The sequence below is a fragment of the Rhamphochromis longiceps genome, linkage group LG9 (assembly GCF_057381845.1).
Source record: "Rhamphochromis longiceps isolate RC_006_pf linkage group LG9, R_longiceps_female_GT1.1, whole genome shotgun sequence".
NCBI lineage: Eukaryota > Metazoa > Chordata > Actinopteri > Cichliformes > Cichlidae > Rhamphochromis > Rhamphochromis longiceps.
The window spans coordinates 11,340,194-11,366,618 of record NC_140565.1 but is presented as its reverse complement, the minus strand read 5'-3'; the positions used below and the strand labels follow the sequence as shown (position 1 = coordinate 11,366,618).

Sequence of the window (26,425 nt, the reverse complement as noted above, 5' to 3'; positions counted from 1 at the left end):
CAGCAGATGTTTCACGAGTTGTCCTGGCTGATTTCCTTTCTCTACACTGACAGTACACTGTCTTTATATTAGACACTAAACTGTTGGTATGTGGGTGGAGCTCAGTGAATGAATGTCAGCATCATGAGCTTAAGTTTAAGTTAATCTCTGCTACACTTGATGTAATCTAACTCTGACATGAGCACCACAGTCACTGTGCACCAGTCACACACTGTTCTTTACTTAAATCCATCACATTACAGTAAACTTGCCTGCTTATCCTGCACTAACCTGCAGAGGATTTTACTGCAGTCTTTAAATCACATTGTGAGACAAACTGCACACAAACAGTTTGTGTGTTTACTGATGTTTGTTGGGCTGATAGAATCGCTGCATTTGAAATTACCTGCCACATAAAAAATATTACTCCATTTATTCTCGCTCGTCTTCTGTATTGCTAACTAGATGTTGAAATACCGCGACCGCAACTTATCAGCACCTGCAGTCGTTCAGGTTCTGGTGGTGTTTGGTGCCACACTCCACCTTCAGGTTTAAAACTAGTGTTAATGGAGGGAGTTTGAAGCTTCAGTTTGTTTAATGACTGCATTTCACTCACTGCCTCTGTATCTCTGTCACTGCAGGACCAACATGGACCGAGAAGTCAGCGCTCTCAGGAGGCCGACAAACCTCACAGAAGAAAGAGAGAGAAAAAAAACACCTGTGACGAGTGTGGGAAGGATTTTACCTGGAAGTCTAAACTAAAACAACATCAGCTCATCCACACTGGAGAGAGACCGTTCAGCTGTGACTTGTGTGGAAGGTCGTTTTCCTGGAAGAATGCCCTAAAAACACACCAAGTCGTCCACAGTGGAGTTAAAGCTTACAGCTGTGATCAGTGTGGCAGAGCTTTTACTCGAAGTAGCCACTTGCAGAGACATCTAGTTACCCACTCTGGAGTTAAGGCATACAGCTGTGACATCTGTGGAAAAACTTTCAGCCAGCTAGGGTACCGAAATATACACCTACGCATTCACTCTGGAGAAGATGTGTACTGGTGTGATCAGTGTGGTAAATACTTTACAACAGACGCACAGTTACAACACCACATGTTTACCCACACTGAGGAGAGACCTTATCAATGTGACCTGTGTGAGAAGACTTTTAAAACTCCACAGTACCTGAGACAACACCAACAGATCCACACCAGAAAGAGACTCTACAAGTGCAGTTACTGTGAGGTTTGTATTTTTATTTTATTCTTGTAAGTTCAGTCTGACTGTTTGGAACAAGTCTGCTCATTAAATTGTGTTAGCATGTTAGCACTTCTACTGCACCGAAGAGTAGCTCTGAGCCATTATTCAGGTTTTCATTTCATTTAAGTGTAAGTCAGAGGTTACTGTAATATTAAATAAGTATTGCTGTAGTATTATGGTGGTAGTATTGTAGTTATTGTAGCCCAGTAAACTGAGTGTGTTAATCGAAACAGTAAAATGTAATTGGACGTCTGCAGAGATGCTCTTTATTTCAGGCGACTTTCAGGATAAAAGTGTTGAAGGACTGACTTACACTGTCTTTGTGTCTTTGTTTAGAAGCAGAGCGACACAGATGGATCCATTTCTCAACCCTGTCATCGCTGTGGTGGTGGGAAAGACTTTCGTTGTGACATCTGTGGAAAAACTTTCAGTCAGCAAGCCAGCCTAAAAATACATCAACGTAAACACACTGGAGACAAACTGAAATACTGCAAAGAATGTGGGAGAAGCTTCCCCACATCAGCTGAGTTAAAACAACATGAACTCTTTCACAGTGGGGTCAAGAAGCACCTCTGTGATCAGTGTGGGTCATCCTTCACCACTGCAGGTCAGCTTAAAACACACAAACGAGTCCACACAGGAGCGAAACCATACAAGTGCAGACACTGTGACAAAAGCTTCTCACAGTCAGGTAATCGTAACAAGCATGAACGTACACACATGGAAGGAAACTACAGCTGTGAGCAGTGTGACAAGAGCTTCATCATCTGCTCTGTGCAAACATCAGCGCGATCACGCAGGGCTGAAATCGTTCCCATCACAGGATCAGAGTGACTCTGAAGAGAGAGAGACATCCTCTGGTTTCAGAGTCCAACTTAAAACCCTGGAGATCAGGCTCCACAGAGCTCAGGTCGGCTCTCCTTAAGTTTAAGTTAAAGTTCAAATGAGGCTGTGAATCAAACTTCCTGTAGTTCCATTTTAATCTTTATAAATTGTTCTTCTGTTTGTGTTCAGTCGTTACCTTTTTTTTCAGTGGTTGGATTAAAAATCAGTTTTCTGTTGTTCAAGTTTTTATTGAATGTATTTTGTTAAATAAAGTTAAAATATTGTTAAATAAAGAATTGTTTGAACGACAAAGATTTTGAGCCATGATGTCATTTCCTGTATTTCAGAGTAAAGACTGAAGTGACAAATGGAAACATGTTTACAGTCATGGAATAAACACTGATGGGTCATCTGTAGGAAGTTCTATTGCTGACCTGACAGACTCGACCTTGTTTACAAAGAAAGAAAGGAACTGATGACATGTGTCAGCAGAGGCTTTCAGGGTTGTTTAGAGTAGAGCTGATAGTCTTAAAGAACACGGCGATTATGACAATTTAACACAATGATCTGAGAAAAATGTCTGTTTCTCTCATTTTTACTGTATTCTGATCAAATTTCCAACATTCTTTTAACATTTCAAAAGAATTTGTCTTTCTTCCACTTTCACACTTGGACCTAAAAACACCAACATCCGTGCATCACCCTTGTGTCAGTCTAATGAACCTAACATGTGAGTGATACATAACACACATTCACACTGGCTGCATATATCAGTCCGGGGGGGGCAGAGCAGAACTCTGTATGAATCAGACGCGCTCACATATTCAGGCTTTCCAGAGGCGTTTACCATCAGAAGAAGCAGAACAATGAATCATCAGCACCCTGCAGAAGAACACAGCAAGCAACAACTCTAACAATAAAGACGTGCTGGAGCCAAAAGATGCAGATAGCGAGTTTTAAACGATAACGCACAGGATCAAAGGGGGAGAGGGTAAAAACCCACTGCCTCCTGAGATAAAGATCAGCAAGTCAAGCTGGCAGCAGACGACACAAAACGCTCTCTGGAGGAGGCGGCGACTGTGGAGCAGGCCGACGGAGAGGCGGATCGGCAGACAGGAAGCTCCCGGGGTCCCACAACAAGATGTTGCGCGTCAGACTGGAGCAGGATATCCCCATGTTGGTGACACTGCCCATCGAGGTACAGCCCAACTTGGCAAACCAACCCTTCCCTTTCTTGGACACCACACTGGCTGATCTGGGCATCCAAGACTGAGTCTCACTCCGTGTGGGGACGTTTTTTTGTTTTTGTTTGTTTTTTAAGAAGCAATCATGTGTATATATTCAGCTCAGAGCTGAAGGAGAGGGTGGTTTGGGTTGACAACAAGAAGACCCATCCTAGAGGTACGGCGGTGGGATCCAACTGCAGGGATGTGGTCAGATGGCAGTCTGTGGAAATCAGGTGACAGTGAGAGCAACTTGATTTTCCTATTTTGTCCTTCAGATACGAGTGAAAGCCCAGATGCCAGGAGACAAGCAGCTCCAGGAGGTCCTGTACAGCACCGAGGTCCACACTGACCGCTCCTTCTGCTGCACTGGAATGGATATCCTGCCCTGGAAACAGACGTGTGCAGGTCTAGAAGCAGTTTAAATCCCATACTTTTTTGATCTGTGAGGCTCTTAATGTCACGTCTGCAGCCATGAAAGTCAGCTCAGGGTTTCTTGATTCTGATTTTTCTTTGCTGTGTCACATTTAGCTCATATCTGCATTGCCATGCCCTGAAAACAAGCTGCCGGGCTTTAGTCAGGCTCAGGGACAACGGGAGATCTGAGGAGCAACACAATGAGAACAACTAAAACTGAACAAACTTAACATCTGATTACCTTTTTTATTTGTAAGAAAAAGTTTAACATGAACGCGCCAACTGTCCACAGCAAAGCTTATTATGACAAGACTGCTTTTATTCAGTGATGTCAAAGTGTCATCACTTCATACCTCTGAACTGACATTAGATGTATTGCATACCTTGTTAGAATTACACTGTTGAAGCATTTGTAAAAAGCTTCTGTCCTTGTTAATTTATGTTTTAGGATAAGTTTTTGGGCTGTGTAAGGTCACAGGTTGCATTTCTGAGCAGAGTAGTAAAGGTAAAGTAAGTGTTTTCAAAACTAGCCACTCAGCATGTGTACAAACAGTGAGAAATCTCTGAAGAAAACCGTTTGAAGGAGCAAGAGCACACGCGTTTCTCCACAGGTTAAAGCCCGCTTTAATAATCAATATGAATCAAAGACTTCTGTCAACACAAAATAAATGTAAGGAAACACACTTTCCTGTGCAACATCGAGTTTCTATAACTGACGACAAGCTTGGACCACAGTGATCTAAACTCATCCTCTACATTGGAAATGTAAACAAATGTAAATGTGGTTTTTACTGTACCAGAGCAGGGCTGTGTGTGTAGAGCACAGCCAGGCAGCTGAACACTGTATTGTTCTGTTTTTGGTCCTCTTCGAGCGGGAGACGAGCCACCAAAGCTGGCAACACCGGTCAGTGAACACATTCAGTTTTCAGGCCCCTCTTCTGTGGAACCAGCTTCCAGTTTGGATTCAGAAGACAAGATTTCAAGATTAGGCTTAAAACTTTCCTCTTTGGTAAAGTATATATTTAGGGCTGGACCAGGTGACCTTGAATCCTCCCTTAGTTATGCTGCAATAGATGTAGCCTGCCGGGGATTCCCATGATGCATTGAGTTTTTCCTTTCCAGTCTCCTTTCTCACTCAGTATGAGTTAATAGACGTCTCTGCATTGAATCATATCTGTTATTAACCTCTGTCTCTCTTCCACAGCAGGTCTTTTATCCTGTCTTCCTTCTCTCACCCCAACCGGTCACAGAAGATGGCCCCGCCCCTCCCTGAGCCTGGTTCTGCTGGAGGTTTCTTCCTGTTAAAAGGGAGTTTTTCCTTCCCACTGTCGCCAAAGTGCTTGCTCATAGGGGGTCATATGATTGTTGGGTTTTTCTCTGTATCTATGAAGCGCCTTGAGGTGACTTTTGTTGTGATTTGGCGCTATATAAATAAAATTGAATTGAATTGAATTATCTGAGGAAGAAGCAGAGTTGGTTTGTTTCCAGCTGAAATCATCCAGGCTCAGGAATTTGAATCGATCCACATCATTTCTGCTTGAACTAGAGAACATGAGTGTCGACTTACATTTGGTCTGTGAGACACATGTCATAGTGACAGTATTTGGGTTAATATGGCATTACTCACCCTGGTCGCATTTCTTCAATATCAGGCACCAAGTTCAGGAACTCGTTCTTTGCAGCCCGCGCAAGGTAGGAGGTCTCCAGAGTGGGAACCATCGGGAAGTTTTCACAGTCTGAGCAGGAGGGACTGGAGGCACGTGAGCTGTTCTCAGGGGTCCTTTAACACAAATCACACCAAGTTAGAATCAAATAGATAACCTGTCAATAACCGTTTGCAGATCGAGGTCAATGTTCCTAAAAATATGTTTACTTCTGGCCCATGGAGCCACAGCGCGAGTCCGACAGAGAGGGGCAGGTAGAGGAAGGGGTGAGGGTGGCACTGCTGAAGCTCGTCACGGATGGATCACGTCCGATCGGTGAGATGAGAGAAAGCTGAAGTGAAACAACAGCAGGATGAGGTAGACGTCAATATAGGAACTCCCTGATGTGACACAGAAAGGCTATTTTTTTATTTCTTTGTATTATTTCTCACCTTGCAGTCACTGATGCTGTTCACCAGCTGCTTGTATTCAGTATTGAAGGTGTGTGTCAGAAGGCGCAGGCACTACAACACAACAGGAACAAGACCGATCAGCTCCGAGCAGAGAAGGAAGAAGGCAGCAACAAGAACGCCCACTAAGCCCACGTTTTTCTCACCTTGGTGGCCAGCTCCTTCTCACGCTTTCAAAGGTGGTGCTGGAGATCTGCGAGGAGACGGAGGTGGATGTGGACAGAGTGCCGGAGCTCACGCTGGGGGACAGAGACTCACTCAGGGACTTGGTGGTGGGAGCTGTTCCCACGGGAGCCGCCTCTCCCAGAAGGTGACGGGTCTTTTCCACCTGGACGAAAGATGGGGGCGAATGTGAGGTGGGGAGAAGAGGGGAGGTTAGTCATGTAAAGTCTGTACTCTAAGAAAAAACTTTTTAGAATAGCACTTTGGTCTTTGAGTTGAAAAGTCATTTTTCCCTCTACGATATTAAACAGATTTATTTCTTTATGAATCTTTTAAGGCCCCACCTCCTGCAGCTGCTCCATCTTCTCCAGCTCCCACTGGTGCTCTAGGATGAGGCTATCTCCTCTGGGCCTCCAGCCGGCCAGGTTCTCCTCTCCACGCACATAAGCCACTGATGTGTCCAGGACCTTCCTCCTCCTCCTCTGCATCCCTGCTCAGGACATGAGCCCTCATTAGGATGAAGCTCTCCACAGAATTATGATAAAACAGCTGCCGTTCTTTAAACATGTTTCATGGCCGCTCACCTGGGCTTCCAGTGTCAGACATCTTACACAAGCTCAGCTCGTAGATCCCAGTCACTCGGTTGCTATAATGAAGCAGAAGTTTTGAACAAGGAAACTTTGTAACAGGGCAGATATCTTTGATTGTGAAACAGAGATGGCCACAGTGCAGCAGCCCAGATTTACCAGTCAGGAGTTTTGGAGTATCCAGTCCCAAAGAGGTTCTTGAGAGAACGGGGTGGAGAAATCTTGGCGTCTCGGGAGTAAAAGACCGTGCAGATGTCTTTGGTGATAATGGCAGGCTGGATGCAATGGTCCAGCTGCAGAGAGGAGATAAAGGGTGTGTGTTAGACACGATGACATCAAGAGACTTAAAAACACGTACAAACAGGTACAACACGGCGGAGCAGCGGCTGACCTCCAGATACGCAGATAAGGTCATGTAGATCTTCTCTCCGTAGGGAGTGACGCGGTTGAGCAGGAGGGAACCTTTTAAGGGTGTTTTTATTTGTGCTCCCTGGCCTGGAAATAAACGGTTTCCGATCAGACCTGCTTCATCTTTGTGCCCTTGGTATCTGACTCGCTTGCTCCCCCATGCATTTTAAAAGAATCCTTCTCTTCAGCATGAAGTTCTGGCTCAGCTTTAGTGTCTGCATTACATGTACACAAAGACAGAAACATTCAATGATAAAAACACACAGTGGAATAAAATTGTAAGACGTCATCAGTTGATGCAGTTTAAGGACACTTGTTGTTCTGTGCAGTCTCACCTGGAGCTCACGCTTCTAGTTCATGCCATCATGACCAAAGATTCTTCAATTAATAGTTTAAAGATGTCCATGAATGCACTGCTAACTGCTCTTCACCCTGATAAAAATCAACATGCATTTAGAATAAGAAACACTTTTACAAAACCAAAAGCTTCACTGTACTTAGTGATTTATACGTCTACAAAACAGGTTCAGTTTGTAACTGAGAGAGCGGCTCAGTGGCGCTGAATTATATTTCCAATAGAAACACAATTTCATATGTTGTAGTAACAACACACTGCCACAAGATGTCAGCCTAGGCCTACTTTAACATGCTGTTCCAGTACAAAAGAAAAAGTGACAGAGCCTTGAAAGAGTGACAGAGACACTTTTTATGAACTCATCTGTAATGTGTCACCTTTTCTGTAGGATGAAGAAGTGCTTCCCTTCTTTTAAAGTAAATACAGGCTTACAAAGATCCTCTAAACATGTTTCTGAAATAATCCTAAACACAATCATTAAATCAAAAATGCAAGAAACTATTTATTTAATCACTCTTCTTAACTTAATTCCTTAACTTAGTAAAAAAAAAAAAAAAATAGACAAGAACTTTTCTTCTGTCTCACCTCTGTCAGTTTTCATGCTGTTGCAAGAACAGGTGGAGGTGCAGGTGGAACTTTGACTTCAGTGTGGTTTGTATGTGCAGGCAGGAGTCTGACATCTCAGGACAGCAGAGGGTTGTCGAGCACGGTGACTCCTGCTGCGACACCCCCGTCTGACTGTCCTGAGCTCTTGGTCCTCAGCAGACGGCCCACACACTCATTCATCACCATGTCTTTACCCTGCCTGTAAGAAAACCAAGAAAAGGCTAACATTAGAAACAGCCACCAACCAATCCCTTTTACTCCACCACCCAAAAACCAGTGAGAAACACTAGTTAGTATTAACTTGGAATCAAAGTGCACTAATCCCCAGGCTCCCAGCATAACATACAGTCCAACACAAACTCCACAAACTGTCTTGCTTCAGCTGACTTTCCTTCACCTTCTCTCCAAACAATCTGTTGTGCTCTTTTCAGCACAAAGCCACACTCCTGCTCACTGATCCTCACCTCTTTTTAACCTAGTCTCAGCAACTTTGTCCCATAGCTCGCACATCCTTTCCACCTCCATCTTTCTTCCCAGCCAACTGATACATACCTTTTCTCCTTCCTTAAAAGCCAGCCTAAGAAATACGAGTTCATAAACGCCACAGAGAAATAAATCAGAGGAATAAAATGCAAATGATATTGCTTACACTGAACAGCAACACCCAGGTGAGGATTATCTAATGCCAAATTTTCCAAACAATGAACAAACCGTGCCCTTTTTCTCACCATGTCTAGAGTGTAGAGGTCAGCCAATGTCGCTCGGATCTGCTGCACAGCTTGAGGCTGGTCTGGGAAGAATCTGTCCAGGACTCCAGGTCTGGGGAGCACTTGCTGAACCTTCTTGGTACCAGCCAGGTGAGCGCTGATATCTGGACACAAAGCCATAGAAAAAAAAAAGAAAAAAAATGCATCTATTAATCACCTGGATCACCTGTTGAGAAAGAAAAAAGAAAACAAGCAGAAGAGAACAAGAGTAATAGAATAAACAACATCACAATGATATATGGGAATATGACAGTAAATACTAAATATTAAACATTATTGTGCAGCACATAAGATCAACAGAACACAGTGTGCTTTGAGGTAGGAGCCAAAAAGGGTGAAGTTTGTGTGTGTGAGCACCTGTGAGCATGGACGCGCTTGTTTTTTAAAAAGGTTCCTTCATGTAATGATCTGCTAGAGGGTGTGGGGGGGCCACAGCCCCGTCCTCCAGGGCATGAAGCAGGTATGGAGGAGATCAAAACTCCAGACATCCAGAGGCCCCCAGAACACAACAGACCAAGGAAGACCAACAGAGGGGCAGCCGCGCCACTGTCCCAGAAAGAGCTGAGGAGAGTCCCAGATGAGGGCTCACTCAGCAGCCGCGGAGCAGAAGCCAGGGGGAGTTGCAGTGACGCGCCCGTGAGCTCCGCCGGCAGCCAGCCGTGCCTGAGTGACCGAGCCCCAGGCCGAGAGGCCGGGGGCACCCCCACCTCCGAAGTGGCCCGAGCGAGCCCCAGGCTCCAGGCCCCGATAAGCGGCCGCCAAGGAGTGAACCGGTGTGTACCTGGACGCGCATCCCCGGACACAAAGAACCACCAACGCACCGATGTCTGAGGGAGTCCGCCACTGGCAGGGGAAGTGGTGGTAGGGGGAGATAGGCCTCCAAACCTTGGAGGGCCTGAGATGTCCCCAGAGAGGTGGCGCCTGATACCCAACCTGACATATAGACACAGACATACAGGCACACACAGACACAAACATCCATTCCCACCCTCATGCTCTCATATGTACTTACTCCACACTCAACCAACGTGGAGACAGACATAAAGAGACGCTGTACACACGATCACACTCCCCAAGCGTACTCTACGAACCGGGTCTAGGTACCCTTGCCCCTGGAGGGGGAACTGCACCCAGACCCAGGTGGTGTTACCCTTTTCCCTGCGGTGGGGAGAGGCAGACCACCCCAACTCCGCAGCAGCAGGGAGGCCCCACACTCCAGACCGCAGTCGGACGGCCAACTCCTCCTCCTAGCCCCCCCGCTCCAGCAGGCCGCAGAGAATGGGGGTGAGAGAAGACTCCAAACCTCCCTCAACCCGCTCATTGTAGTGTTGATGCATGTGTGTTCTAAGGTGCATTTAAAACCCAGGAGGGCATGGAGCTACCTGCCAGAGAGCAGCAGGTAAGCGCATAGTCCCTCCTGATAGCCCTCAATGTCTACGTGTATTTAAAATTGAGAGGTGGGCAACGACACCAGGGGTGGGGTGTACATGTATCGTGTATCCATGTATCCATGTATTGTGCCCACCCCCAAGATCCTATATGTATGTGTAATGAGAGTGTGAGTAATGTGAATGTCTAAGTTGTGGGATAAAATTGAGGCAGAGGCAGCCAGAAGGGGACAGAGGAGGGGTAGCCTCCTCTGCACCCTGGTGACACCCCCATACTCCGCGCCCCGCCAGGGAAAGGGGGCCCAGGCCCATCCAGACCGGGGCCCAGTGCAGCAGCGCCTCCCGGCCCCACAGAGCCCGGGACAGTCCACCCAACCCCACCACAGAGAAAACTGCACCCACCCCACCATCCACTCATCTTCCAGACTACATAAGACAATAGACGCCCAGGCTGAGATCTTCCTCCACCTCTCCTGTATCTCCCCCTCCTGCAGAGAGAGTTCCTGAAGAGCGGAAAGCTCCAGAGAGTTGCAGCATGGCCTGGAGGTGTCACTATCACAATCTGCGGGGAGTATGATCATTTGTTATGAAAAAAGAAGACCCAAATGCAGACTCACAGGCTGGCAAGGATAAACTAAAGGCAGCCTGTTTATTTTGGACGGAGAGAATGATATGAAATATCTGACAGGGAACTGAGAAACTCAGAAACCTATACTGGGGGATAACACTAGGAAACATGACCAGTGAAGCTGGGTGACGAAAGGAGAAGATTAAACAATAAACACACAGGACGGTCATTAGGGAAGAGGAGACGGCAGGGACAAATCAGGAGTAACGAGACAGTTACAGCAAAACTCAACATAACCAACAAAATAAAATAGGAAGCACGTGTTTTGATCGCTGGCTCCAGTCTGCATGCTGAAGCTTCCTTTGGTTACAAGATACAGAACCAACGTTAGTGTGAATGAGACTATGAGAATGTTATATAGCATTTGCTCCACTTTGAATTCAGTTTGAAGAAGTAAAGAGACAAACAAACTTAAAAGAGACCATAGGATTAAAAAAACACAGACACCGCAAAAGGACGAAACACGGGCAAGAAGCAAAGTAAACAGAAAAGGAAGCAAGGAAATAGAAAGATAAGATCCACATGAATAGAATAGACAAAATATGAGTGCTTCAAGCAAACTGTGCAGGAATAAAATATAAATAGCAAACAGCAGAAATAAATAACAAATGGGGGAAAATATGTAGGATGAACAGGAACAAAGACACTGGAGAACAAAGTGGTGAGGGTTACTCAGACCACCATTAACTGACTAAATACATGGGAACTGGCAAAGTGAGACGCGGTCACAGAGAGTGACAAGGTACAAGGCGCACAAAAAGAGGGACTGGCAAAATTAGACGTCTATCAGAAGTACAGAATACAGAGACAGACAGGCAGACAGTGAAACAAACATGGAGACAAAACCTGCTACACACAGAGACAACACTAACACGGCCTGAACATGAAAGGAAACAAATTTAGACCAGCAACTAAGAGGAAGCACTAATTTGGAAGGGAAATAATACCAGACATATGGTGCACTCTGAATATCACCAGTCTGTTGCAAAGCTAACAGAGAGACAGACAAGCATTCACACCTACAGCTAATTTAAAGATACCACTTCAGCGTCACAGCTGGGTCCTTCTCTGTGTTATAAACGACACAGAGAAGGCCCCAGCTGTGACGCCACAGTAGTTCATTTGTTGACTGATACATCGATGTAGTCTCTCAGGAACGAGGGCGAAATGCCAACGACCGCCTGTCTGTTTTCAGGGCTGTATTTGAAGCCATGCTCCAATCAGGCAAAGTTTTAAGTGTTGCACATTTCGATGGGTTTCTTTCAGCTGACATAGTTTCCATTTGGGTCATGTGGTGTTAGATACCCCAGCGTGTGGTCATAGGGTGAAGAGCCCGGACGATTAGTGGGATTTTAGGTGTGGTGTAAAAATGACGCTGCAACTTTAAAAACGTTGTTGCTTTAAGGATTAACGTACAACCATACTTGGGCTGAGTTTGACACTGGTTCTCTTCAGTAATTAAAATAGCTTTAACACATGATAAGATCAAATGTCAGCTACACTGTGACAGTCGAGGGGCCACACTCAGATATATTTATTCGCTTGTTCTCTTTGTGTGATAAGAGTTTCCATCTGAATTTAACCCCTGTGTGGGGCTGATCTTTCATTTCATTTTATTTCAAGCTCAGATTCTTTGCCTTTGGCACATTTTCTGTGACGAGACTTCAAACCATTCCCACCGTCCTTATTAATCAACATGGTGAAGTGATTCTTCGCAAGGTGATGGGATAGGAAGAGTTTCAGAAAATGAGGCCTTTTGTCTTTATTGGAGAGGTCAGTGCAGACAGGACGGATGGGGGGAAGGCGAGGGGGGAATGACACACAGGAAACGGTGTTGGTCAGACCCAAAGACAGGCGTGGGCAGTGAGGACTCTCACCTTCAGACTCACTGTCTAATCAGTCTGACAGTGAGTCTGAAGACAGAGCAACCCAACACACGTTACTATGTTCATCATCATCATCATTGTTTATTTATATAGCACTTTAAAAACACACAAGGCTGACCAAACTGCTGAACAATAGAAACATAATAGATACCATAAGAATAATAAATACGATACAATAATAAACATAGCGAAAAACAATAAAATACAAGTCAGTCAACCACTGAGTCAAAAGCCAGTGAATAAAAATGCTTTTTCAATCTGGATTTAAAAACCAGCACTGATGTCAATTGCCTAATGTGAAGAGGAAGATTATTCCAAAGCTTAGGAGCCACGATAGAGAACGCTCGGTCTCCTCTCAGTTTCAGCCGTGATTTGGGGACTGAGAGCAACAGCTGCTCAGCTGACCGGAGCGAACGAGTGGGGACATAGGGCTTCAGCAGGTGCCAGACCATTTAAAGATTTAAAAACCAATAAAAGAACTTGAAAATGAATCCTAAATTCAATTGGAAGCCAGTGCAGGGAGGCCAAGAGTGATGTTATCACTAAGCAGGACATTAAATCAAATTAATGAGACACCAAAACAAGAGCTGGAGCCCAAGACAGCCATGAAGTCACAGTGTACACAAATACACAAGAAACACAGAAACCAGCTGGGTGGATGTGGCTCGGGAACCTTCTGTTACCTTGAACGTCGGTGTTTTGAACGCTGGCTGCTCCAGTCTGCTTGTATTTGTCCAAGATTTCCCCTCATATCTTGGTTATGGTTATTTTTTCTTTTATTAAACTGATCACACTCCTGTTCATGAATAGAAAAAAACCCCATCAGTGTATTTTCACTTAAACAAGCAGCTGTTTTTTTTGCATTAAAGTTATATAAAAATGTAACAGTGCAAATTCCTCGCTGACAGTTTAACCAAAAGGCATTTCCAGTGGAAAGTAGCCAACATATCCTCAGCATAACCATGTATAATATCCACAAAACCTGAGAAGGTTGGAGAGAAGGTAGGCGAACTCTGCTGGGATCTGCGTTTAACAAAGTGTCTAAAGACGAAACAAAGAAATCTTTCTGTAAATGTTCAGATGCACAGACTGGACTGAAAAAGAGTGAAAAAGCAGCTAACGTCCAAAAATAAGAAAACTTTGAAAGAACTCCAAAAAAACCTGGAGAACTTTTGCTCAAAAAACAGTTTTGTTTTTTTTAAATTACAAGGCAATCTGACAAAATGTCATCAAATGAGACTCAAGACTTCTGCAGGTCTCTGCCATGACTCAATTTTTTTTTCTTAACGGCAGAAACAATTGTTCCTTTTTTACTTTGTTTCTATTTTCTCTTCTTGTTTTTATCTGTTGAACAACAAACAACATTCATGCTGATTCACATAATATCCTGTCTCTAATCTCTGGGATTTCCTCGTAGCTCTTTGATGCAAAGAACATCCATCAAACGCTCCAGCTTGTGCTCAACATCATCGTGAACGGTGAAGGTACTCTGACGAGAAAATACTCAGTCGACCTTTTGGTTGATTTGTTAAAGAACCCCAAAATAGCTGATTACCTAACAAGGTATGCAGATAATTCACAGCTCTTTTCCTGAATAGCTGCTTTAAAACTCTGCTGAAAGCCTTTGTCCATTTCCAGGTATCCCCACTTCTCGGCATGTGTGTCTCAAGTGTTAGGACTGCTGCATTGGAAAGACCCAGACCCTGCAGCCAAGGTGAGAGACGACAAATATGATAACCCACACCAGCTGTGCTTAACTCTGTAAGTTCCCAGTATTCCCTGAAACCATCACGTGTGACACAGTTTACATCAGACGTGATGCAGCTGACGTCAACACTGACCTTCTTGTGGTAACAGAGACTTAAAAAAATAATAATAAAGCAACAAAGTGGGTCGCTCTTTGACAGTAAATTCCAGTGCGGTCCGCTCCAATCTCCTCAGGCTGACTCTCTTCTAGGCTCTCCTGACTGTTCCCTTTACATGCTGATGATGTGTCTTGTAAATCTGGATCCCTTTCCAGCAGGACGCTCCTCTTTTTCAGACAGTACCTGAGCTGCTCTCTCTCCTGACAGTCAGCTGTCCACCTCTGCATGGCCAGTCGAGCCAGCGCCGAAATTTGAGGCAGAGCTCGGAGCAGAGCGGGCAGCCAGGCTGAGCACGGAGCAGAGGTTGAAGGTCGCAAACTGACATCCACGTCTTCCAGAGAGCCCAGACCTCCTGCTGCAAACAGACTGCACCAACCGTTGTCTCCCACCAAGCTGTTGTAGGACAGATCCAGTGCACGGAGTGAGGAGAGACAGCCCCGTCTGCACACGGCAGCTGCACAGAGGAAGAGGACCCATTGATAACTGATCACTTTATGCCTGTTCACTTTACTGTTTTGTTCACAATGTTTCTGATGGAGACAAAAATAACACCGAATAGTTTCATTGTTTTGTTTTATACGACAGCTACAGATGCTGGCAGCATGAAATAAATGAAAGAAATATCAATTTCCTTCAGGCTTTACTTGTCTTAATATACATTTATGCAGCCTAATGATCCACTACAGACCAAAAAAGAAAAAGTATAATGTCATTGTGTGTTAGTTACCCAGATGTTGCATGTCATCAGTGGTGAGCTCGCAGCTGCAAAGACAGAGCTCGCTGACGACTGATGGCTGCAGAGCATCCAGCAGGAGCGCCAAGTGACCGCCAACCACTTTACACCAGGAAATATCCACCGTGCGCAGATAGGACACCGCCAGGGCTGATGCATAAACACAAAGTTTTCACCATTTCAGGCTAGAGGGTGGAAGAGGTATTCAGGGAGAATGACTTGAAGGAAAACTTCTATAAATAAACAAGTGTGTGTGTGTGTGTGTGTGTGTGTGTGTGTTACCCAGAGCAGTGAAGGACTCGTTGCTCATGTAGCAGCTGTTGAATGGCAGCCTCCTCATTTGTGTCGCAGGGAGGGCGGAGACCAGCAGGTGGACCACACCTCCCACTTCCTTATTGGATGACACATCAAGCTCGGTCAGTGCAGTGAGAGAGGGCAGCACCTGGACTGAAAAACAACGAGTCACATGACTGCTGCAGCGAGCATGCGATTAGTGTCCGGCGTGTGAGATTGGTAGCAACTGACTCAGAGCCTCTAGATCATCTCGCGTGAGGCAACACAGGTGGAGGTCGAGTCTCTCCAGGTGTGTGACGTGAGCCAGGTGAAAGGTGAGGCGGCTCAGTCCACCAGCTAGAAGCAGCTTTACAGTATATTAATCAGAACAATGCTGCTCTCTAATGTATCTTGGTAAAGCGCAGAAAAATCTAATGTTTTATATGATACAGTGTGATTTCAGTAACATATCATAATGGAGGCTTCAGCAAGTACTTACGAAGGAAATCTTTCCTCTGCTCTTCAGTTAGTTCATCAAATACCTCCCAAAACATCTGTATGGTGGGGTGGCGGTCATGATATCTCCAACCATAACTTGTGTTCTGAAAACAGTGAAAATGACTGTTATAATCATAGAGTTTGTAAGGTCAGGCATACACTATGTTGCCAAAAGTATTCCCTAACCCATCCAAATCATTCAATTAATGTGTTCCAATCACTTCCATGGACACAGGTGTATTAAATCAAGCACCTAGGCATGCAGACTACTTCTACAAACATGTGTGAAAGGACGAGTCGCTCTCAGGAACTGAATGAATTCCAGCATGGTAATGTGATAGGATGCACCAGTGCAACAAGTCCAGTCATGAAATTTCCTCGCTATTAAATATTCCATAGTCAGCTGTTAGTGATATTATAACAAAGTGGAAGTAATTGGAAATGACAGCGAGTCAGCTGATGCTAAGGCTCATAGTGCACTTAAGTCACCAATATCTGCAGTCTGCTGTTGTTACAGATGTCCAAACTTCATTGGTTTCCATGGCTGAGCAGCTGCATCCCAGCCTTACACTGACAAACACAATGCAAAGCGTCAGATGGAGTGATTTAAGCATCTCAACACTGGACTCTAAAGCAGTGGAGATGTGTTTACTGGAGTGACGAATCACACTTCTCTGACTGGCAATCCAATAAATTTATCTCGCTGTCATGTGTTATTTTGCCGGGTTGTTTCCTCCCGTTGCCATGTAAACACAAAATAGTGTATATATATGAATATTTTCAAAAAATGCTCTGTGAGTTCCACATCATAACAGTTATTTACTGAGCAGCTCAGTTAGAACTTGCCACTCACACACTGAGCAGCACTCACTAACTTTCTATTTCTAAACAATTTGTTCACTTTTTATCTCAGGCATGTCTGAAAAGACATCAGATAACTTTTTCCATCGCTTTGAAGATTTGATTCAGAGAAAGCGCACAGGTGGAGATGTAAGTAACTAAACATACTCATTCTTGACTTCTCTGCTGATCAAATGTAAATGTTTCTGAGAGATGTGTTATATTTTGCTGCTTTGCACAGTGTAATTTTTGTGTAAGTCACTGTAGACAGAGCAACTGTCAGCGCTTCACCACAGAGTCCAGGATCCTGGACTTTCACAAAGCTCAGAGCAGTAAGACAAATGTGTTCTTTCAACAGGCAGACACATTGCATATCGCACAGAGACCCAGAGATTATGCTGTGCAACTCCCACCTTTACCTGAGCAATGCGCAGGCTCTCCACAGAGAGTCCAGAGAAGCTGGAACTGTTTGGATGACCCCTTTTGGAATCAGGAGGACCCTGAAAGAAGTCTGAGTAGCCTCAGCTCTGCAGACACACACACACCAAGTGATCTGAGGGCCATTCCTTTCATTGTTAGTCCTGTTGAGATGACACCGCTCACTCCAGTTCCTCCACCTCCTCGAGCAGCTTGTCCATCGCAATTGCGGTTCAAAGGTGATGCTTTTCTTTAGTGGTTACACCTGCTGTTAATCAGTTAGTTTAGATTTTAAAATTTGACACTGTAGATTATCTATTTTAATGCTAAATTACACATTCTTGCTGTCCATTCATTTTATATGCTTTTTTGAAGAAAAAAAAATCAGGAAGAAAAATGTTTATTGTTGTTTTGGTAAGATGTCAATTTGTAGTTATTTAGTTATTTTTTTGTCTAAACAGACACGAAGTTCATTCGTGGAATAAGAGTCTTGACAGCAAAAGACAAATTTGGGCCTATTTTGACTCCAAAACCTCCAACAGTTCCCATACCGCAAAAACGAGGACCTCGGCCTGGGACGCTGCTGCCCCGTGCAAAAGTCGTCCCTATAGACAGTAAGTGGTTTTCCTCAGTAACTGTAGAAGATGCTGAATAATCAAACTTTAAATTAAGAGATTTTTTAAAAAGATTTTAATGAACAATTAATCACTGCATCATGCTTCGAATTAGAAGAAATGACAGTTTCTTTTTACTAACCTCGTTGATTATCAGACAAGAAAGCAGACAGTCAGTGCAGTCAGAATAATCCAAGAGAGAGCAGGGTCAAACTCCCGCCTGTAGCTACACCTGTAGAGAGCCTGTCCCACAGCTTTAGTCTGCTGTCTTCATTAGAACTTTAAAATGAATACTAGATCTACTTCTACTGAATGGAGAAAAGGTTCCTGAGAAGAGATTTAATTTTCAGTATCTAAGAAATTTGAGGCGTTTCTGAAGGTACTGTACCATGTTAGAGCATCTTAACATAGAGTCCTTGAATACTAGGCAGTTGTAGAGGATGAGTTACTCTACTTTAAATGACTCCCACCCCTTATTGGAGGATTTCAGCTTCTTCCTGTGGGACAGAGGTTTGCAGACCCTAAATGCAGGCGAACCTTGAAGAAACAGCTTTGTCCAAGCTGCTATTTTGTTGTCGTTGTAACAAATGACACATGTTTTTTTTCTATATTTTTTAAAAACTGTATTTATTTATTTACTGTACTTATTTCTCTATTTATGACAGTGCTTTTATCTCCTTTTTGCTGTTTTATATGAATTTATCAGTATAGTGTTGTCTAGTTTTAGAAGCTGTGATTAGGACGTCTATTTAAATTTGTTGATTAAAGATCATAATTAGAGATCATAACCTGCCTTTGATTTAGACATGTCTGATATTTTTGTAAACACAAAATAGTGTATATATATGAATATTTTCAAAAAATGCTCTGTGAGTTCCACATCATAACAGTTATTTACTGAGCAGCTCAGTTAGAACTTGCCACTCACACACTGAGCAGCACTCACTAACTTTCTATTTCTAAACAATTTGTTCACTTTTTATCTCAGGCATGTCTGAAAAGACATCAGATAACTTTTTCCATCGCTTTGAAGATTTGATTCAGAGAAAGCGCACAGGTGGAGATGTAAGTAACTAAACATACTCATTCTTGACTTCTCTGCTGATCAAATGTAAATGTTTCTGAGAGATGTGTTATATTTTGCTGCTTTGCACAGTGTAATTTTTGTGTAAGTCACTGTAGACAGAGCAACTGTCAGCGCTTCACCACAGAGTCCAGGATCCTGGACTTTCACAAAGCTCAGAGCAGTAAGACAAATGTGTTCTTTCAACAGGCAGACACATTGCATATCGCACAGAGACCCAGAGATTATGCTGTGCAACTCCCACCTTTACCTGAGCAATGCGCAGGCTCTCCAGAGATAGTCCAGGGAAGCTGGAACTGTTTGGATGACCCCTTTTGGAATCAGGAGGACCCTGAAAGAAGTCTGAGTAGCCTCAGCTCTGCAGACACACACACACCAAGTGATCTGAGGGCCATTCCTTTCATTGTTAGTCCTGTTGAGATGACACCGCTCACTCCAGTTCCTCCACCTCCTCGAGCAGCTTGTCCATCGCAATTGCCTGTTTTCTCTGCTAAACATTCAGGAGCAGGTCGGTTCAAAGGTGATGCTTTTCTTTAGTGGTTACACCTGCTGTTAATCAGTTAGTTTAGATTTTAAAATTTGACACTGTAGATTATCTATTTTAATGCTAAATTACACATTCTTGCTGTCCATTCATTTTATATGCTTTTTTGAAGAAAAAAAAAATCAGGAAGAAAAATGTTTATTGTTGTTTTTGTAAGATGTCAATTTGTAGTTATTTAGTTATTTTTTTGTCTAAACAGACACGAAGGTCATTCGTGGAATAAGAGTCTTGACAGCAAAAGACAAATTTGGGCCTATTTTGGAAAAACTGCAGCATTTCCAGGATGGGATTGTAACCTCACCTGGACACACAGTACCAACCAAAACATTTACTGCAGTAAAGCCTTTGACTCCAAAACCTCCAACAGTTCCCATACCGCAAAAACGAGGACCTCGGCCTGGGACGCTGCTGCGCCGTGCAAAAGTCGTCCCTATAGACGGTAAGTGGTTTTCCTCAGTAACTGTAGAAGATGCTGAATAATCAAACTTTAAATTAAGAGATTTTTTAAAAAGATTTTAATGAACAATTAATCACTGCATCATGCTTCGAATTAGAAGAAATGAAAGTTTCTTTTTACTAACCTCGTTGATTATCAGACAAGAAAGCAGACAGTCAGTGCAGTCAGAATAATCCAAGAGAGAGCAGGGTCAAACTCCCGCCTGTAGCTACACCTGTAGAGAGCCTGTCCCACAGCTTTAGTCTGCTGTCTTCAGACGACTGGTAAGAAACGTAGTAAGGAGACATTAAATACTGCACAGAAACAGTGCTGCATAATGTGGCTGTGTTATTTGTGGTGTTCCTGAAGTCGTGTTCAATGTTGTGTTGTGTAAATACAGGATTAAGAAAAGACACGGCTTGCAAACTATTCAGTCTCTGGCAAAGCACCACTCGGACATCCTGAAGACTAAACTACATGAAGTGTGTCTGGTCCTCATTGAGGAGGTATTGCACACTTTATGTTTCTTATATGCGTTTCATGCAGCTAGTTTCCCTTCAAGTGCATACTACAGCCTCAACTGATGATTTTCACTCACATTTTAGGTGAAAAACCAACGCTCAGCAATAGCCTTTGAGGCCATACATGCCATCAATGAGCTCTACATTCAGCTCCAGAGAACAATGGACCCAGAAGTTGAAACAACAGGCCGAGCTCTATTGCTGAAGCTTGCAATGACCAACAACAACTTTCTACATCAGGAGGTCAATCTGGCGCTTGATGCCATGGTGGAAAATTGCAGCCATGGACGGATTCTGAGCGCTCTGTTTAACACAGGACTGACGTAAGAGGAGAGAAGAAGCTGTAGTGATTTTATTAGAAGACATGAAAGAGAGATCATGTTCACTGAGTTGTGTGTCTAATATTGTCCTTGCTCAGCCATCGCTGTGTTGCAGTGAGGAATAGCACGGCTCAACACCTGCACCAGCTGGCTGACAAACTTGGAGCAGCCGTCACCCTGAAAACAGGAACCTTCACTGAAAGATTTCTAATTGCTGCCTCTAGAATGGCAGGGGATGCTGCACCTGAAGCCAGGTGGGTACTTTTAAATGGGTTTGAAGTGCATCAATGTTTTATTTTCTGTGAGTTTACACAATTAATGAAAATTAATGACAACTGTAATCTTCCACAGGTACCATGGGCGAACAATCATTGAGAAACTGACCCTTCACAAGGACTTTATGAATTTGTGGGTGAAGATTGTCCCTGAAAAAGACAGGCGTCCTGTGGAGAAGAGCCTGAAAAAGACAGGCGTCCTGTGGAGAAGAGCCTGAAAAAGACAGGCGTCCTGTGGAGAAGAGCCTGAAAAAGACAGGCGTCCTGCGAAGAAGAAAGAGCTTAGGGAGTTCCTGTGTGTCCAGTTGACGGACAAGGGGACGCACAGGTGGAGATGTAAGTAACTAAACATACTCATTCTTGACTTCTCTGCTGATCAAATGTAAATGTTTCTGAGAGATGTGTTATATTTTGCTGCTTTGCACAGTGTAATTTTTGTGTAAGTCACTGTAGACAGAGCAACTGTCAGCGCTTCACCACAGAGTCCAGGATCCTGGACTTTCACAAAGCTCAGAGCAGTAAGACAAATGTGTTCTTTCAACAGGCAGACACATTGCATATCGCACAGAGACCCAGAGATTATGCTGTGCAACTCCCACCTTTACCTGAGCAATGCGCAGGCTCTCCAGAGATAGTCCAGGGAAGCTGGAACTGTTTGGATGACCCCTTTTGGAATCAGGAGGACCCTGAAAGAAGTCTGAGTAGCCTCAGCTCTGCAGACACACACACACCAAGTGATCTGAGGGCCATTCCTTTCATTGTTAGTCCTGTTGAGATGACACCGCTCACTCCAGTTCCTCCACCTCCTCGAGCAGCTTGTCCATCGCAATTGCCTGTTTTCTCTGCTAAACATTCAGGAGCAGGTCGGTTCAAAGGTGATGCTTTTCTTTAGTGGTTACACCTGCTGTTAATCAGTTAGTTTAGATTTTAAAATTTGACACTGTAGATTATCTATTTTAATGCTAAATTACACATTCTTGCTGTCCATTCATTTTATATGCTTTTTTGAAGAAAAAAAAAATCAGGAAGAAAAATGTTTATTGTTGTTTTTGTAAGATGTCAATTTGTAGTTATTTAGTTATTTTTTTGTCTAAACAGACACGAAGGTCATTCGTGGAATAAGAGTCTTGACAGCAAAAGACAAATTTGGGCCTATTTTGGAAAAACTGCAGCATTTCCAGGATGGGATTGTAACCTCACCTGGACACACAGTACCAACCAAAACATTTACTGCAGTAAAGCCTTTGACTCCAAAACCTCCAACAGTTCCCATACCGCAAAAACGAGGACCTCGGCCTGGGACGCTGCTGCGCCGTGCAAAAGTCGTCCCTATAGACGGTAAGTGGTTTTCCTCAGTAACTGTAGAAGATGCTGAATAATCAAACTTTAAATTAAGAGATTTTTTAAAAAGATTTTAATGAACAATTAATCACTGCATCATGCTTCGAATTAGAAGAAATGACAGTTTCTTTTTACTAACCTCGTTGATTATCAGACAAGAAAGCAGACAGTCAGTGCAGTCAGAATAATCCAAGAGAGAGCAGGGTCAAACTCCCGCCTGTAGCTACACCTGTAGAGAGCCTGTCCCACAGCTTTAGTCTGCTGTCTTCAGACGACTGGTAAGAAACGTAGTAAGGAGACATTAAATACTGCACAGAAACAGTGCTGCATAATGTGGCTGTGTTATTTGTGGTGTTCCTGAAGTCGTGTTCAATGTTGTGTTGTGTAAATACAGGATTAAGAAAAGACAGTAGAAAACTATTCAGTCTCTGGCAAAGCACCACTCGGACATCCTGAAGACTAAACTACATGAAGTGTGTCTGGTCCTCATTGAGGAGGTATTGCACACTTTATGTTTCTTATATGCGTTTCATGCAGCTAGTTTCCCTTCAAGTGCATACTACAGCCTCAACTGATGATTTTCACTCACATTTTAGGTGAAAAACCAACGCTCAGCAATAGCCTTTGAGGCCATACATGCCATCAATGAGCTCTACATTCAGCTCCAGAGAACAATGGACCCAGAAGTTGAAACAACAGGCCGAGCTCTATTGCTGAAGCTTGCAATGACCAACAACAACTTTCTACATCAGGAGGTCAATCTGGCGCTTGATGCCATGGTGGAAAATTGCAGCCATGGACGGATTCTGAGCGCTCTGTTTAACACAGGACTGACGTAAGAGGAGAGAAGAAGCTGTAGTGATTTTATTAGAAGACATGAAAGAGAGATCATGTTCACTGAGTTGTGTGTCTAATATTGTCCTTGCTCAGCCATCGCTGTGTTGCAGTGAGGAATAGCACGGCTCAACACCTGCACCAGCTGGCTGACAAACTTGGAGCAGCCGTCACCCTGAAAACAGGAACCTTCACTGAAAGATTTCTAATTGCTGCCTCTAGAATGGCAGGGGATGCTGCACCTGAAGCCAGGTGGGTACTTTTAAATGGGTTTGAAGTGCATTAATGTTTTATTTTCTGTGAGTTTACACAATTAATGAAAATTAATGACAACTGTAATCTTCCACAGGTACCATGGGCGAACAATCATTGAGAAACTGACCCTTCACAAGGACTTTATGAATTTGTGGGTGAAGATTGTCCCTGAAAAAGACAGGCGTCCTGTGGAGAAGAGCCTGAAAAAGACAGGCGTCCTGTGGAGCGCCTGAAATTCAAAAGACATCTGTCCAAAAGTAAGAAAACGTCACACTTCAAGACTGACTGATGGCTTGGACCACTGGAACTATCATCTTCATGTTTTTTCTCTTTCCTTTCTTTCCAGACTGCCGGGATTTCTTGGACGCGTGTTTAACCAAAGTCCCGGAGACGCGGCCGACGCTGGAGGAGCTACAGCATCACACTTGGCTGAGATAAGCCTATCACACACACACACAAACACACACAATTCAGACGTTATCATTTATGTGTGATGTATGAATTACCTTTCTTTTTTTCAGGAAATAATTTTTTTTAATTGGCCCACTTTAAATTTCAGTGTTTTGGAATTCCTGTAACCCCCCCCAGCCATCCCAGGAAAGGGGATCTCTCTTTGAATGGGCTTTCCCGAGGTTTCTTCCCGTCAGTCTGGCCCCCCCAGGGGAGTTTTTCCTCGTCTTCATAGAGAGCTTGGGCTGGCTCAGGAGCTCCATCAAAACTGTCTTTATTTAATTACTCTAATGTAATCATATACTTTAAAGTAATCAAATAAAAGACAGTAAAAATCTGAAGACTTGAAGTAAACTTCCATTAAAATAAAACTTGTTTAATTCATCTTTGCTGAGGATACTGTGTTATTACTATTTCAAGGATTATGTCAGAACACCGGATACTGGTACCCATCCCTACCCATCACTAGGGAACAGAACAAACCAGACATCAATTACAACAAAAATGACACTGACCCAGCCAGCATGACTCGTCTGCCTTAAGAAATGTTTAGCAATATTACAAATTGGGTGATATGCCTTAAAGTAGCTTCTCATGTGTTCAGCATTGACCTGTATGCATTTTCCCCTTCTCAACCTCATACCAGTGATACTGAGTGGGGTGAGGGAGGAGTAGCTGTCTCTCATTTTTATAGATCCCATACTGGCCCATCAGGCCATTGATGGCAGAACTAGCTTTTCTGTTCCACTACTGGCCATGACCATTGCCTTTGAACATTGACTTGGCGTGATTTTTTTCTTCCACATCCCAAATGGTCAGCACTCTGGGCGTGGCACACGAGTGGCTGATTTAAAATGAAGCAGGTCTCTCTCTGAGAGTCATTGTGAACATTCAGAATGCTAGATCACTTTCTACATGCTCATTTTATGAAGTATTTGAGAGATTCCTTATCTATACTCTGTTTAGGGATGGGTATCGTTTAGGTTTTATCCGATACCGGTACTTTTGAAACTGTGCGGGTGCTTAAATGGTGCTCTAACCGTTGCTTCCTTCTCTCACCCCAACCGGTCGCAGCAGATGGCCCCGCCCCTCCCTGAGCCTGGTTCTGCTGGAGGTTTCTTCCTGTTAAACAGGAGTTTTTCCTTCCCACTGTTGCCAAAGTGCTGCTCATAGGGGGTCATATGATTGTTGGGTTTTTCTCTGTATCTATGAAGCGCCTTGAGGCGACTTTTGTTGTGATTTGGTGCTATATAAATAAAATTGAATTGAATTGAATTGCTTAAAGAATGGAGAACACAAACTTTGTCCAAAAACCTCTTATGTTTTTATTTTTAGCAGTCTCTTTTTTCTGCAAAATGATAACCAAGTTAGCCTTTTCTTTTGATACAACATACCTACTTTGTTTGGAACCGGTGAATAATGGAAAACATGTTTAGCTGTTTGTTTTTTTTGTAAAAAGATAACGGTGTTAGCTTTTTCTGCAGCTACAGGGCATGTATGGTATCACTCTATCAAACAAGAAGACAGTCGCATGTAACTACGACGGTGTTTGCTAGTTCACCTTACATGCATTAATGTAATAACGTGGTTAGCCTACTCAACGTAAATTACACACGAACAACATTAAGCTCCTCACGCAGAGAAGAACGGTTGCTGCTGCATCATCATCCGTCTGCTACACTGGCAGGGCTAGGGGCCAGGACTCTCCTCTTCGGGTTTTTGGGGGATGTTGCTAACTCCAGGTCCAATAACAGGCAACCCACCCGCAGCAGATGTGCTCGGTGTGAAGTCTCGCAGCAAGCTATCAAATACGGCGCATTTCTCTGCTTTTAAAAAAACGCTATAGCGTTGCCAGGTGTTTCATTGGATTCGAGGTGTTACTTCCTTTGCACAGTATCACAGTATCACCTTAAAGCACTTGTTGCTGCTGAGTTTGCATATTTTGCTGTGAAGTACAGCCAGACTTTTGACCGCTTTGCCTTGGACATTTAATCTGTAGCTCTGCTCTCAAAGAACATACGTACCTGGACCCGCCTACTATCCTCGGAAACGTAAAATGATTGGCTAGAATCCAAAGTGTATGACATCTCAAGAAAAAAAAAAGCCACCCGTATCCGGTATACCCGCACCCAATGTTCCCTCTAATTTTTCATGTGTCTGAGCGAACACAGAAACTCCCTGAGCGATCCCTTGGACCACTGTGAGCAACAGCAGACGTGTGCACTGTGGTGACGCCAGCATTGAATCCATGCAAGTTACATGGTTTATTAAAATAATAAAATTACAGCATTTACATTTATGTTAGACTACTTTTAATTAACTATTTTAGCCCACTTACAATGAAAATTTAAAAAAACAAAACAAAAAAATCTTGTTCATGACCTGTGTAGCATGTTAACACTATTGGAAGTAAAAATAACTTGAACTCCAATTTTGAAAACACAAGTTTCTTTTGTTTTTTTTTCATAAAGCTCTGACTTGTATTATGAGTCTGTGGTCTGGGAGAGAGTCTGTAACTCTGTCTGCAA

The 26,425-nt window shown here is 43.6% G+C and overlaps 5 protein-coding genes across 6 annotated transcripts in view; 3 read left to right on the top strand and 2 right to left on the bottom strand.

The window, feature by feature from the left end:
- Nucleotides 1-26,425, top strand: part of LOC146661737 (uncharacterized) — a 275,594-nt gene that overhangs the window by 453 nt on the left and 248,716 nt on the right. Inside the window, exon 2 of the mRNA XM_085418260.1 lies at nucleotides 621-1,217. Coding sequence (XP_085274386.1) covers nucleotides 621-1,217 — 597 coding nt within the window. The remainder of the gene's footprint in view (nucleotides 1-620; nucleotides 1,218-26,425) is intronic.
- LOC146661766 (kinesin-like protein KIF1B) lies at nucleotides 4,953-6,721 on the bottom strand. Its single transcript, XM_085418308.1, has 5 exons — nucleotides 6,557-6,721; nucleotides 6,317-6,462; nucleotides 5,793-6,138; nucleotides 5,571-5,692; nucleotides 4,953-5,477 (listed from the first exon to the last, which is right to left on the bottom strand). Exons 1-3 carry the CDS (start codon nucleotides 6,576-6,578, stop codon nucleotides 5,953-5,955), a joined length of 354 nt encoding a protein of 117 aa, XP_085274434.1. The 5' UTR covers nucleotides 6,579-6,721; the 3' UTR covers nucleotides 4,953-5,477; nucleotides 5,571-5,692; nucleotides 5,793-5,952.
- On the bottom strand, nucleotides 14,158-16,086 carry LOC146661765 (leucine-rich repeat-containing protein 31-like). 2 transcript variants are annotated; one of them, XM_085418289.1, is made up of 4 exons: nucleotides 15,968-16,086; nucleotides 15,478-15,642; nucleotides 15,190-15,345; nucleotides 14,158-14,916 (listed from the first exon to the last, which is right to left on the bottom strand). In XM_085418289.1, the coding sequence occupies exons 1-4, from the start codon at nucleotides 16,020-16,022 to the stop codon at nucleotides 14,459-14,461; spliced, it is 834 nt and encodes a 277-aa protein (XP_085274415.1). In that variant the 5' UTR covers nucleotides 16,023-16,086; the 3' UTR covers nucleotides 14,158-14,458. The 2 variants fall into 2 exon arrangements, with proteins under 2 accessions (XP_085274415.1, XP_085274416.1); XM_085418290.1 differs by lacking the exon at nucleotides 15,968-16,086 and adding an exon at nucleotides 15,721-15,884.
- LOC146661764 (uncharacterized) lies at nucleotides 15,503-22,999 on the top strand. The gene is made up of 15 exons (XM_085419448.1): nucleotides 15,503-15,803; nucleotides 16,880-16,956; nucleotides 17,078-17,462; nucleotides 17,685-17,837; nucleotides 18,826-18,902; nucleotides 19,111-19,441; nucleotides 19,665-19,904; nucleotides 20,062-20,185; nucleotides 20,302-20,407; nucleotides 20,507-20,745; nucleotides 20,841-20,996; nucleotides 21,094-21,353; nucleotides 21,562-21,880; nucleotides 22,116-22,855; nucleotides 22,955-22,999. The coding sequence occupies exons 2-12, from the start codon at nucleotides 16,882-16,884 to the stop codon at nucleotides 21,233-21,235; spliced, it is 2,028 nt and encodes a 675-aa protein (XP_085275574.1). The 5' UTR covers nucleotides 15,503-15,803; nucleotides 16,880-16,881; the 3' UTR covers nucleotides 21,236-21,353; nucleotides 21,562-21,880; nucleotides 22,116-22,855; nucleotides 22,955-22,999.
- LOC146661763 (TOG array regulator of axonemal microtubules protein 2-like) lies at nucleotides 22,864-25,172 on the top strand. The gene is made up of 3 exons (XM_085418298.1): nucleotides 22,864-23,193; nucleotides 23,289-23,444; nucleotides 23,542-25,172. The coding sequence occupies exons 1-3, from the start codon at nucleotides 23,033-23,035 to the stop codon at nucleotides 23,678-23,680; spliced, it is 456 nt and encodes a 151-aa protein (XP_085274424.1). The 5' UTR covers nucleotides 22,864-23,032; the 3' UTR covers nucleotides 23,681-25,172.